The sequence below is a fragment of the Pipistrellus hanaki genome (assembly GCF_964339955.1).
Source record: "Pipistrellus hanaki genome assembly, chromosome: 6".
NCBI classification, from domain to species: domain Eukaryota; kingdom Metazoa; phylum Chordata; class Mammalia; order Chiroptera; family Vespertilionidae; genus Pipistrellus; species Pipistrellus hanaki.
Window position 1 is genome coordinate 81,447,016 of NC_140508.1, and position 14,019 is coordinate 81,461,034.

A 14,019-nucleotide genomic window follows, 5' to 3' on the forward strand; every position below is an offset into this window, starting at 1 on the left:
AGGAAGGGAGAGAGAGTGAGAAACATCAATGATGAGAGGATCATTGATTGGCTTCCTCCTGCACTCCCCGCACTGGGGATCAAGTCTGCAACCCAGGCATGTGCCCTTGATTGGAATTGAACCCGGGACCCTTCAGTCTGCAAGGCCTACGCTCTATTCACTGAGCCAAACCCGCTAGTGCTTCTTTTCTTTTTCAAAAACATTCAAGGATAAGAAGAATATGAACATGCTTAGTTGTCAACAAGAAGGAACCAGTGGAGGAAGTCTGTGTCTGCTAACACTGTAAGATGGGCTTGGGAAATGATTAATAGAGTTAGGCCCAAGAGGTAGTAGGGTCAAAAGAGTCTATATGATTGCATCCAGACAGGGGATACTTCAGGTAAGATAGGAGAAAAGGAGAGAGTAGGTAAAGGTTCAGAGACATTTAGAGTTGGGAAGAAGGAAAATTTAAGGTGTTTATGTAAACTTTAATCTTAGTTCTTAGCAGTGAAATAGGGAATCAAAGAAAACTCTTAAAATTGCCAGGCAGCCCAGGTAAGGTTAAGTAGCATTGTTTGTAGTGAAGTTACTTAGTATATTGTAAGTAACTTCAAAAGTTCTTAGGATCTGGAGGCATAAGCAAAAAATTTGGTGTGGAGATTAATAGAGATGAGAATATGGAAAAATAAGGAACAACAGCCATTTCTATGCTTAAGAAAGGATATTAATGTATTATATTCGGGGGTTTAGACTTGTTTGGAAGTAGATGAAGCCAGAGGATGCTAATGGCCTGGGAAAATATGGGGATGGTTTGGATACCTCCTAGTGATAGAAAGTGAAGGTGTGGTAGCAGGAAAGGGGGCTTATGATTGGAGAAGTGAATTTCAGAATTATGACTCTTGAAAGTTCAGCACACCTGAGATACAAAAGTGTGCTTTATAGATAGCCAAAAGTTATAAGGGTTGAGTAGATTGTAGAAATACAGAGTAGGGCAAAAGTAGGTTTTTGTTGTATGTAAAACAGTTTACTCTTGTATTATCATTTATTAATTATTGTATTATTTTCCATATGAACAACTGTAAACCTATTTTTCCTCACCCTATATAATCTGGGTTGTTAAAAGTTCATTGCTCACCAAAGAAGGTGAATTTTAAACTAGAATTGATTGGAAGGGAATCAGAAGGGTCAGGGGAAGTTTAGAGTAATTAGTGGAGTAATCCATATGGATAAAGACTTCAAAACACATTGGGGGAGGGATCACTGCAAAATGAATATAGACAGTGGTCAGAAAGAGGAATGAGAGCGACAACTCTGCCCCTTTTCTTGAAGGGAAGCAGAGGCAATGCTTTCATTTATAGGGTGAAGATGGAGGAGTAATTCTTGAGGCTATAGGGGAGTTTCTTGGTATTTGTTTTAACCTGGAAACATGTTTTCTTGGTTGCATATACTGTACTGAATTGAAACTCAGTGTTGATTCCTGAAAATTTACTATGTTGCTTTTAGCTTTGTTTTAATTTTAGAATTAAGAATGATCCTATTCCTTTTATAAAAGTTCAAAAATATTAAATATTTGGCTTATTTCAGTTAGAAGAGAGACATGAAAAATTAAGGAATGGCATGGCCCAGCAGATTGCTTATGAAATACACCTTGAACAACAAAGCGAGGAAAAATTGAAGAAGAGAAGTTTTCCTGATCCAGTTACGGATTGTAAGCCCCCGCCTCCTGCCCAGGAATTCCAAACAGCACGCCTTTTCCTTTCACACTTTGGATTTTTGTCCTTAGAAGCATTGAAGGTAATTTTCCTAAACTTTTGTGAGTAAATATATTCATAAACTAGCATTTAGCTATTGATAGCTAAAACATTTTTATGAGAAATAGAAAGAATTTAATATATCCGGTTCTGAATTTTTCAGGATAATGTAGGGCCCATATCATACATATAAATGACACCTACAGATAATTAGAAAAAGAATCTTAAAAATGTTTCCCTAGTAAAATTTATTACTGGAAGGATGGGCTGCATTTGATCCTGCATTTTTTTAAAAAACATATTTGTGAGCCAAGCACTGCTTAGTTATGCATTTTCTAAGATGAGACTGTAGGTTTATGTCCTGGCAGCGCTACTTGCCAACTATGTGGTCTTGGGCAAATTGCCTGACTTCTCTGAGTCTTAGCTCCTCTTTTACAAAATGAGGATGACAAAAGTATCCATCTCACTGTGGTCATGTTAAGATGCTTCATGTTGTAAGAACTTTGCATAATGTAAGTCAGTCTATAAGGTAAATATTGCCATTACTCTTAATTCTAAGTATCCTTAAGACAATTTTACAAAAGAAGTGATGCTGTCCTATTTTACAGATGTGGAAATAGAATATTTTTAAAATGTGAAATCCTCCTGCCTGTGGAGGATTTGGGGTTTGCTATACCAAGACCAGTTTGTTTTGAAAAGCATAACTGAATATTGTCAAGCAAGAAGTTGCTTATTGCACAACTTGTCCCTTGCCCTTACTCCTTAGCAGCTACTTGGTTAAAGGCCATTTAACATTTTTAGGACAGCAGAAAGAACTTTGTGTCTGATTTTGGATTTCAGCATGTAGATAGAAAATATTTTGTTGTTGTAGAAAAGTGAATTGGCGATGGGGGGGAGTATGAGCATAAAAATTTGAAAATGCAGAAGAAAGAAAAAGAGAGGAAATAATGAGAAACACAGTGGCAAATATGGAAGGCAAGGAACAAAGATACAAGCTACAAATGATTAGTGATATTCCTAATGAAGAAAACTGAACAGAGTCAAAGCAGTAATAGGAGAAAATTGTTGCATTCTGTGGACTGAGGGAGACGAGGAGTCTTAATAGCACTGCCCCTGAGATTGTGATTTTCCATTCATGTATCTATTTTAGTAAAAATTTTTAAGCTTTCAAAAAAATAATGTAGATGCTTTTTTATCGGTTTTAGAACATAGGAAAAAGTCAGAAAATTTCCTGTTTGTTTTTTAATCAACCTCAGCATATTTCTAATCACTTAAACCTGACAGCACAGGTACAAAAAAAGCTATAGACCAGTCTTACTTATGACAAATATGTATATGAAGGAGAATGCTAGTAAAACTGAATTTAATAGCATGTCAAGCAGATTACTTTCCACAACGAAGTAAGCTTTATTCTAGGAACTCAAATAGAGTTAGTTATTGGTAAATACTAGTAAAGTTATTAAGAGAATAATTTGATTGTATTAGTAGATTAGTCATTAAAACAAGTCAGTTTTTAGTATAATAGTATTCTGACAAACAAAAAATTAAAATTAAACAGAACTAGTAATGAAGATCTCGTGAGAAACTGGAATTCCCCTTTGTTAAAATCAGAAGCAAAGGGTATCAACCTTGATTGCTATATTATTTAGTCAGCCTATAAGGTAAATATATTACTTTATAGTCAGTTTATAAATTAAATTTAAAAAATATATATATTTTATTGATTTTTTTATAGAGAGGAAGGGAGAGGAATAGAGAGTTAGAAACATTGATGAGAAAGAAACATAGATCAGCTGCCTTCTGCACACTCCCCACTGGGTATGTGCCCACAACTAAGATACATGCCCTTGACCGGAATCGAACCTGAGACCCTTGAGTCCGCAGGCCGATGCTCTATCCACTGAGCCAAACTGGTTAAGGCAGTCAATGAAATTTTTTAAATTTAAAGTAATTATAAATTGCCCTGGCCAGGTAGCTCAGTTGGTTAGAGCATCGTCTCAATACAAGGTTGCAGGTTTGATCCCCGGTCAGGGCACATATAAGAATCAACCAGTTAATGTAGAAATAAGTGAAACAACAAATCTATGTCTCTCCCTCTTCCTCTCTTTAAAGTCAAAACAAATGAATAAAGAAAATAATTTTAGATTAATAGAAAGTTGTAAAAAAAAAAAATGTATAGGAAAGTTCTCCCAATAGTAGCCTCTTACATAGCTATAGCTACATCAAAACCAGGAAAGTCGATGAAATATTAAACTAAGGGGTAAAAACTATTGAAAGACAGGTCATAGGTAACATGGCATTTAATTAGACAATCATAAGAAAATCAATAAAATGGTTAAATAAATGAGAGAATTAAGAGCACCACACAAAAAAGTACAAAATTTAATTATAGCTATAATATAATGTCTTGTTAAAAATACAGTGTAGCTCTAACCAGTTTGACTCAGTGGGTAGAGTGTCAGCCTGTGGACTAAAGGTCCCAGGTTCCATTCCGGTCAAGGGCAGGAGGCAGCTGATTGATGTTTTCTCTCATCAATGTTTCTAACTCTCTATTCTCTCTCTTCCTTTCTGTAAAAAATCAATAAAATATATTTTTAAAAAACAGTGTGAAAATACCTAATTTACAGCTGTTGATATTGACAAAAGTTACCCTAAAAAACTGCAAAGGACCTAGAGGAAAAACTTAAAAGTTAAGAGATATAAGATGTACATATGATGCACCTGGATTAGAAGATTATCCAGAAGAACAAACTAATGAAATAGCTTACTTAAAAGGAAAAGAATTTGGAGACTGCCCTACAAGCTGTATTACAGTATGCTACAGCTCCACAATTCCTTATTCATGATTTCATAGTAAAATCTCAGGACCAGAGTTTTTTGTACTTTTGTAGCAAATTCAGTAAGTGGCAAAATCTGGCCTGTATTGACATGAGGCTATTTGTAGTCTTTACTTATTTCACTAAGTGTGAATACTCTTCTGTCTTAACTGCAGAAATATTAATGTCTTTGGTTATGGTGCTGCCCAAGCTCTTGCTAGAAATGTTATGCAATAGACATTTGTGTTTAAGTTTTTGTTAGATATGTTTTTAATTCAGTTGGAAAAATACCAAGGTGTGCAATTGCTATGTTGTATAGCTTTGCAAGAAACTGCCAGCTGTCTTCCAAAGTGACTATCATTTTGCATTTCCACTAGCAATCTACACCAATAAAAGAAAAAAATGCAAATTGACTGTACCTTCACGACACCCACCAGCCAATCAGGAGTGAGTATGCAAATCAACCCAACAAAGATGGTGGGTTAATTTGCATGCACAGGCGCTGCGCAGCAGGGGGTGTGATGCTTGCGTCATTGCCATGACATTCCACACCACCCCAGCTGCTCCAGGCCTCTGGGCCGTGTGGGAAGGCAGAAAGGTGGCAGCCAGGGGAAGGAAGGCCCATTCTTGCATGAATCTGTGTGCATTGGGCCTCTAGTTAAAGATTAAAAAAGAGCGTATTGAAAAGTTTTCTAGAAAACATGATATGTTATAGAGAAAATAGGATCCAAAATTAAATGCATATGATCTCAATTATCTTGAACAAAAAACAAAACAAAAAACACAAATGCAAGAATTAGAAGGAAGTACACAAAAATGTTATATCATTTCTTTACGATTATGGGGTGTTTATTCCCGCCACTTTGTAAGTTTATATTTAATATTTATTGAACTATGAACAAGTATTGCTTTTATAATTAGAGTAGTGAAAAGAGGAAATAATTTCTTCTTTCTTCCTTTGGTGGTAGGAACCTGCAAATAGTCGTCTACCTCCTCACCTTATTGCACTCGACTCCACAATACCTGGATTTTTTGATGACATTGGGTATCTGGATCTCTTGCCATGTCGTCCTTTCGACACAGTTTTTATTTTCTATATGAAACCAGGTCAGAAAACAAACCAGGAGGTAAGATTCCTGAATTTGAGGGATAATTTGTATGGTTATAAATATAAAAAAAATGTACATTGCTTGTGCTTATCCATAGTAGGAGGTGAGTTATATTTGATGCTTAAAGACTTGTGAACCAGTTCAGAGACTGAATTTATGAAAACTATGGTGCTTGGAGTCCCAAGCCTTGACTCTCAATTAATTTAGAGCCAAGCTATATTATATAGCATGTCTTTCTTCCTCTTAAGAAATTCAGAATCATAAGACAAAAGAAACTAAAATACAGAAGGTTTGCCACAAAAAGCTAAAGCTAAGCCTGATTGCTTAAGAGTAAAACAACACAACAGATATTTTACTGACACAGTGGGGTTAAGAAATTTGCCCAAGGCCCATCAAGGATTTGAACTCAAATCTAACTCAAAAGCATGCATTTTTAAGAAATATACATTTTATTGATTTTTTTTTTTTTTTTTTTTTTTTTTTACAGAGAGGAAGAGAGAGGGATAGAGAGCTAGAAACATCGATGAGAGAGAAACATCGATCAGCTGCCTCCTTCACGCTCCCTACTGGTTATGTGCCCGCAACCAAGGTACATGCCCTTGACCGGAATCAAACCTGGGATCCTTTGAGTCCACAGGCCGATGCTCTATCCACTGAACCAAACAAGTTAGGGCAAAAGCATGCATTTTTTTTAAACCACAGTTGTATATTGCCAAGTTTATTCTGAGCTTAGACTTTGTCAAGTACTTCCAAACTAACTGATTTTTATGAAGATTTATTTTGATATGCTCTTGTTTCCTTTATTATAGCTGATGAATGATATGTATTTCAGATTTTAAAGAATGTGGAGTCTTCCCGAAATGTTCAGCCACATTTCCTAGAATTTTTGCTCTCCCTTGGCTGGTCAGTAGATGTGGGCAGACATCCTGGTTGGACTGGGCATGTTTCCACTAGTTGGTCTATAAACAGTTGTGATGATGGCGAAAGACCAGAACAAGGTAAAACTCATAAAGCTCTTTGTTTTGTTACTCTTTTTCTTTTCTTTTCTTTTCTTTTCTTTTCTTTTCTTTTCTTTTCTTTTCTTTTCTTTTCTTTTAGGTGTGTATTTCTTTTTAAAAAGAAATTATCTTTATTTCTGAAAGCATTGCAGATGTCCCTTCCTCCCTGCCCCGCCTTTCCTATGAGTTTGTATTCTTATTTTAAAAACTAATAAGCAGAGATATATAAAGGAAAATCTCTTTCCCCTAATCCTTGTCTTCACAGGAGGTCACTTCATAATAGTTTGTATATTTTACCAGACATTTTTTGTGCATAAATAAATGTTATATATAAATATAGAGTTAATTGATATAATGATTACAAACATAAATTTTTAATAGTGTGAATAAACTAATTTCATGTTTTGTAATAGTATAATAATAAATTTAGATTATCTATAGCAAATAATGCAGTTTCCTAGCAAGCGTATTTTGTCTAATATAGTTTTCTATTAACAGTGGTGATTTAGAGACTTTGGCTATCATTAAAGGTTACATTCTTGGGACAATATATAAAAACCTTTGTAGTTTAAGGGAGGGAAGGGGACATCTGAATATTTTCAACAATAGAGAAATTAAAAAACAAAAAATCTTGTAGTAAACAGCTGACTATCTCTGAGAGAGTCACAGGCCCATCTCTACAAATCCCCCTGAAGAACTGTAATGAGGATAACAAGCACCAGAGGAAGTTTAAATTTACACTTAAGACCTTTGCCCCACCTGGCTAATGTTCTTTGTTCTAAGGGTTTCTGCAGTCACTGGAAAGTTAATGTTATCTCTTTGCAGAGGGTAATGCTTGTGTCCAATGCTTTGAATAATCTATTATAATCAGAATTCTTCTATAACATGATTATAGTTTCTCAAGATTTCCATTGAATTCCACTGTGACTTGTGAACTGCAATTTTATTCTAATTTCAACCAAATTTTAATCAAATTATTTGAGGATATACTGTAATTTTAATTCCCACATATTCTTATGAACGAGTATATTTATAGACTAAATTCCCATAAGTAGAATTGATAAAGGATATGCATATTTTTCAACTTGATGAATATGGTTGCAAGTAACAGAAAACCTGACCCATACTGGCCTAGATTTTAATGGTCATCTATTGCCTCATGTAACTGAAAGCTGCCGAGGTTACCATACAATTTTTTTGTCACTTGATCAGCACTCTTATTCTACTTCTCTTCAATATTCTTTTAGCTCAGCCCTCCAAGTGCTGGTTTTGTTCCCAGCCTGGTTTCTCTCATAGAGCAAAAAGGCAATTCCAGACTCTACATTCAAATACCACATAGCCTGAATAGGAGGGATTAGTTAGGTCTTAGAACTTCTCTATTCCCAAATCCTGAGATACTCAGGGATTGGACCACCCCAATCTATTGCTATGGCAGGAGAGATGGAATGACCCTCCTAAGAGAGCTATAGACAACGTAGAACTGATAGTGAAGAGATAATCACATCTGCTACATACCACAGTTCACATCTGCTACACAGAGTAGGGGAGGATGGGGTGGGTATTGAAGCAGTAACCATAGTATCCACTGCGGTAGGTAAAAAATACTTTCTCAGCATCTAAACCAGGAGTCAGCAAACTACAGCCCAGGTCTGTTTTTGTAAAGAAAGTTTTATTAGAACTTTAAATAACTTACAAAACACTTGTTTATGTATTGTCTTTGATACAATAGCAGACCTGAGTAGTCATGGTCTACAGTTACTCTCTGATCCTTTACAGAAATAGTCTGCTAACCTCAGATCTAAATTTTCTGTTTGTCACATCCTCACCAACATTAGATATCTTTCAATCTTTTAGGTGAGAACTTTTCTATTTTAAAGTATGATTTAGTTTTAGTATCTTTTAGCGAGTTTTTTTGTTTTTGTTTTTGTTTCCCCCCCCCCCCCCCCCCCGAGAACTGCTTATTTATTTCTTCCCAACTTTTTTCAGGTTGTTGGTTTTTTTTTATGTACTAACTAGAGGCCCGGTGCACAAATTCATTCACAGGTGGGGTCCCTCTGGGTGGCCTGCAGGTATTGGGCTGAAACCCACAGTCCAACACACCTGCAGCTCCTGCCTGCTGCTCCCACTCATCCTGGCCCCACTGAGCCTGCCACAGGCTTGTGCCCAGTCATTCCCAATAGATAGGGAGAGGCTTGTGCTGCCGCAAGGGGAGTGGCTTGCCAGATTGGGCTGAAACTGGCTCTCCGACATCCCCCAAGGGGTCCTGGATTGCAAGAAGGCGCGGACCAGGCTGAGGGACCTCAGCGGTGCATGATCAGGCCAGGGAGGGATCACAGGAGGGCTCCAAGGTGTGTCCAGCCCATCTTGGTCCGTCTCAATCAGCCAGACCCCAGCAACAAGCTAACCTACCAGTTGGAGCATCTGCCCCCTAGTAGTTAGTGCCTATCATAGTGACTGGTTGACCAGTTGACTGTTTGCCCCCTGGTGGTAAGTGCACATCATAGTAAGTGGTTGAGCAGCCTTAGCATATCATTAGCATATTATGCCTTGATTGGTTGGTTCTGCCATATGGTCTATTTGCATATTACCCTTTTATTATATAGGATGCTAGAGTATTTTAATTGTGTTCATTTTAATTGAGAACTATACTAACTCTCAGGAATGCTACTTTTATTAATTCAATCTTGCTGGCTTAGAGCAGATACTATTACTAAAACTTCCTGTACATCTATATTAGGGGTGTCGAACTCAATCAGAGAAGGGGCCAAAATCTAAAATCCAGCCTAAATCGCGGGCCGAATGGTTTACTGAACAGTCATAAACTGACAATGTCATAAACTGACAGCGGAGTGCAATGATGACAGCGCGGTGCGGGCCACATTGCAAGGCCTGGCGGGCTGGATTTGGCCCGCGGGCCTTGTGTTTGACACATGTGATCTATATAATAAGAGCTTGACCAGACTGGAACCCAGCCCCAACCCAGCACTGACTGCCTAGGGGGCTGCATATCAGGCCCAGAGAGAGGCCTGCAGAGAGAGAGGCAGGGTCTGATCCGTAGCCTCTATGGTAGCTGTTGTTCAGAACTTGCCTCTCTTTCTCTCCCAGCCGGCCAACAGCCGTGCCTCCATTTCTCTCTAGGCCTCCACTGATCAGCCCCGCCTTTCTGATTAGGCCCCGTTGATAGGCCCAGAGACGCTGTCTGGTATAGAAACTGACCAGAACCTATGAAATTAAATTTTTATGATTTAAAGTTAGTGTGAAGACATTTATAGAACATGTAGAATTTATTCTTTTTACATACTAATGGTTCTTGTTGGAAATGTACCTTCTATTTATTATCACTTTCTTAACCAGTTAAAATTTCATAAAGCAAGATGATTCTTGTTTTTTCCACTTTTTGGAGCAGTAACATAATGTTCTCATTCCTAGATGAAGTGATTTCCTCTGAAGATATTGGGGCTAGTATTTTCAATGGCCAGAAGAAGGTGCTGTATTACGCTGATGCCCTTACAGAAATATCTTTTGTGGTTCCTTCTCCTGTGGAGTCATTAAGTAAGAGCATTTTTTTGTATGGTGCTGCTTTAAGATCTATTTTTAAATTTTCTTTATTGATTAAGGTATCACATATTTTCCTCATCCCCCCATTCCCATCCCAAACCCCTCCCCATTGCATGCTCCCATCCCCCTGTTGTCCGTAACCACTGGTTAGGCTCATATGCATGCACACAAGTCTCTTGGTTGATCTCTCTCCCTTATTCCCACCCTCCCCTACATTCCCTCTGAGGTCTGACAGTCTGACCGATGCTTCCCTGTCTCCGGGTCTGTTCTTGTTCATCAGTTTATGTTCATCATTTCCCCTAGATGAGTGAGCTCCTGTGATACTAGTAAAAATCTATTTTTATAGTCACTGGTTTGTGCAGTATTATTGCATTGGGAGAAATTCTGAAGTCATCTAAGGCATTCTGCTTCTAAAGCATGATAGCTTTTAGATTATGCAAAGATTCAAGATGTTAGCGCCACTTAAATTTCTAAAGGAAAGTAGTTAAAGACAAGCATATTGACCTTCTAATTATATTATTTAAATAGTGAAGGAGGCCCACTTCAACCCATATTTTGTTTTTCTTTCATTATAATCAATACATAGTAGCCTTGTTTTTCAGTTTATTCATTTCACTAATTATGCATGAGCCCCCACCTATTCCCTATTTCCTGTGAGAGCCTTTATATTGGACCCAGAGAACGGGGTGCCACACATCATATTGTTACTGTCTCACCATCAGGCTAATGACCTTTTGGGTCCTACCTTGGTAACCTCCTAACCTTTTACTTGGACCCTTCATTTCCCACTCTAGGCCTCTCCCCATCTCATACTGTGGGGCCAGTTGTGTCTCTGACAATAGTTGCCTTCCATGGTCTAGGTCAGTATCTTAGCAGCTATTTGCCTTTGTGTCAAGGCTATGATCTACCACCTAATTCTAGAAGCCAGACTCTATCTATCCTCTCTGGGCCAAGTCCCTGCCTGATGTGTCTGGCCCAGCCTGCTTGCATCAACCCAGTTCTCCCACAGCTAGATCCATGGCCTTATAGCAATTCCCACAGTTGAGTCTTCACCTACAGCCATGAAATATCCCCTGTGCCAATTGTGCCCCTGCTCCAAATAAGCCTCCTCCTGTTTCTTGAGAGTTGTCTTCCTTTGTTTTTGTTTTTTATAGTTCTGTGTGTTTGCCTCCATTCAGATCATTCCTAATCACAGAGACTAAGCCCTCTGTAGCACTGGATATCCCAGTGCTGCTTAGCACCATGCTAAGCATAATTCCGAGAATAACAGATGGCTTTTATTACATTCTACATCTGAAAAGTGAAATATTTTCAAGTCTTACTTCAGTTATCCTGTAGGGCAGGAGCCAGCAAACTACAGGATACAGGCCAAATTCAGAATGTTTAGAGCAGTTTTTACATTTTTAAAGGATTATAATTAAAATACAAAGAAGAATATACGATAAAGGCCCATAGTGCCAACAAAGCCTAAAATATTTATTACTTGATTCTTGTAAGGGTGGGGAACCTTTTTTCTGCCAAGGGCCATTTCGATATTTGTAACAACATTCACGGGCCATACAAAATTGTCAACTTAAAAATTGGCCTGCTATATTTGGTCAAACAATTAGCTCACCCCTAATGCCTTGGCAAGGCCAGACCAAATGATTTCGAGGGCTTTATGAAGCCTGCAGGCTAAATATTCCCCACCCCTGCTTTACAGAAAATGTTTGCCAGCCCATGCTGTAGAAGTAATGCTTTGCTTAAGTGACTTAGGTTAGACTACTGGCACAATTAGTTTACACACTTTTGCTCCAAACAAGTAGTAGGTATTATAACTTTTTTTTCTCTTATACTGTAGCTGATTCATTGGAAAGTAACATCTCGGACCAAGACAGTGATTCAAATATGGATCTTATGCCAGGAATTCTGAAACAGCCATCCTTGACACTTGAGCTTTTTCCTAATCACACAGACAATCTTAATTCTTCACAGAGGGTAAGTCACTTTGTTGTTAGATCTCCAAAAAGTTATAGTGGGGTTAATTATAGAATCATGCAAAGCTTATGCCTTTAACCCAGAGGGTAATCATAGCTGCACTGATTCATTAGTGTCTCCATTTTTTAAAGCAAATCTCATGGCTCTCTTTTTTTCAGCTTGCAACAAATAGTTCATTCTCAGACGGCCTTTGCTTCCCTTGATTTTACCCATTCTGGTTCCATGCTTGGTTCTCTCACCCATCTCTTTAGCCTGCGTTTTTATTTAGTACCAGGAATATCCACTAAAACTGCAGCAGTGGCTCTACAGTCACATCTTTAATCGCGCAACATTCAACTTAAACAATTCTGGCTATTTATAAATGGTAGCAATTTGGAGAACAGTTCAGTATATGAATGAATACACTGAGTGAGGTACACGGCAGCTACTACAAGAGAGAACATTTTACTTTTTTCTTACCATATCAATGGATGTTATGTATTTATCTGTGTTGTCTCCGTATGTTACCTGTTTTTTTGTTTTGTTGTTTTTAATCCTTACCCAAGGCTATTTTTCCATTGACTTTTATTTATTTATTTTTATTTTTTAAATATATTTTATTGATTTTTTACAGAGAGGAAGAGAGAGGGATAGAGAGTTAGAAACATAGATCAGCTGCCTCTTGCACACCCTCCACTGGGGATGTGCCTGCAACCAAGGTACATGCCCTTGACCGGAATCGAACCCGGGACCTTCTAGTCCACAGACCGATGCTCTATCCACTGAGCCAAACCGGTTTCGGCAAGAATCATTATTCTTAAAATTCAACTTCAGTATGGGATTTCCCCTTCTGTGCACATAGCTTTGTTTAGGGCTTTAGCATAAACTCAGGTCTGGTGCATGCCCTGAAAGTAGGTGCCTTTTGCTAAAGGGGAGCCTCATGGTTCTGTTAGCCTTTCAAAGGAACTTACAGCTGACTGGGAGCGCAGGGGAGCCAAAGGAAACTGTGCATGATAGTGAAGACATAAGCAACATTTTTTTTTCTTTCTGCTGACAAGACAAAGGAATTTTGGGGGGCTTCAATTGTAATTCGTCTGAGAACTAGGAATAACTTGCTAGTGGGACATTTAAATGATAAGGATTTCCAGACAAATCATTGATGTTATCACAATGAGGAAAGAATATTGCTTTCTGGCCATATAGATGAACTCAAATCATTTTAAGTGCTCATTAAGACATTGCCTGCAACTTTTATTTTTTAGTAATGACAATTACAAATTTTCAGCTTATACCTTTTTTTCTTGAGGGTTTTTTGTTCTTTATTTATTTGTTAAATTTATTGGGGTCCTTTGAAGATGTTAGGCCTTCATTTCTCTGCTCTAGGTTGAGACTTATAAAGAGAACTGATTTCCCATGATCTGATACTTATGTCATTGGGCAGCTTAAGGACTGTGTGATTATAGTTTAATTAAGCCAGTTCTTTTCTCATTCTCTCTCTCTCTCTCTCTCTCTCTCTCTCTCTCTCTCTCTCTCTCTCTCTCTCTCTCTCTCTTCTCCTGCTTTTCTCTCCCTCATATAGCTCAGTCCCAGTTCCAGAATGAAGAAACTGCCTCAGGGCCGCCTCGTGCCTCCCCTTGGACCCGAAACAAGAGTTTCTGTAGTCTGGGTGGAACGCTATGATGATATAGGTACTATATTATAAGGATATTATCTATAAATAAAATTAGAATGACAATGACTTTCTAAAGGTCTAAAAGGAATGGCAGCATGGGCGTGGTAGGGTGGCCAGAAGCTGGGGCTGGAATTCAGCAGACCTGGGTCTGTATCCCAGCTCCACCACTCAGTTTCCTTA

The 14,019-nt window shown here is 38.0% G+C and overlaps 1 protein-coding gene across 2 annotated transcripts in view; it reads left to right on the plus strand.

Annotated features, from left to right (window-relative positions):
• RALGAPB (Ral GTPase activating protein non-catalytic subunit beta) overlaps nt 1–14,019 on the plus strand; it is a 70,546-nt gene that overhangs the window by 50,182 nt on the left and 6,345 nt on the right. For both annotated transcript variants that reach the window (XM_084887984.1, XM_084887985.1), the window contains exons 22-27: nt 1,564–1,773; nt 5,515–5,673; nt 6,488–6,653; nt 10,083–10,205; nt 12,052–12,188; nt 13,747–13,855. In XM_084887984.1, coding sequence (XP_084744110.1) covers nt 1,564–1,773; nt 5,515–5,673; nt 6,488–6,653; nt 10,083–10,205; nt 12,052–12,188; nt 13,747–13,855 — 904 coding nt within the window. The remainder of the gene's footprint in view (nt 1–1,563; nt 1,774–5,514; nt 5,674–6,487; nt 6,654–10,082; nt 10,206–12,051; nt 12,189–13,746; nt 13,856–14,019) is intronic.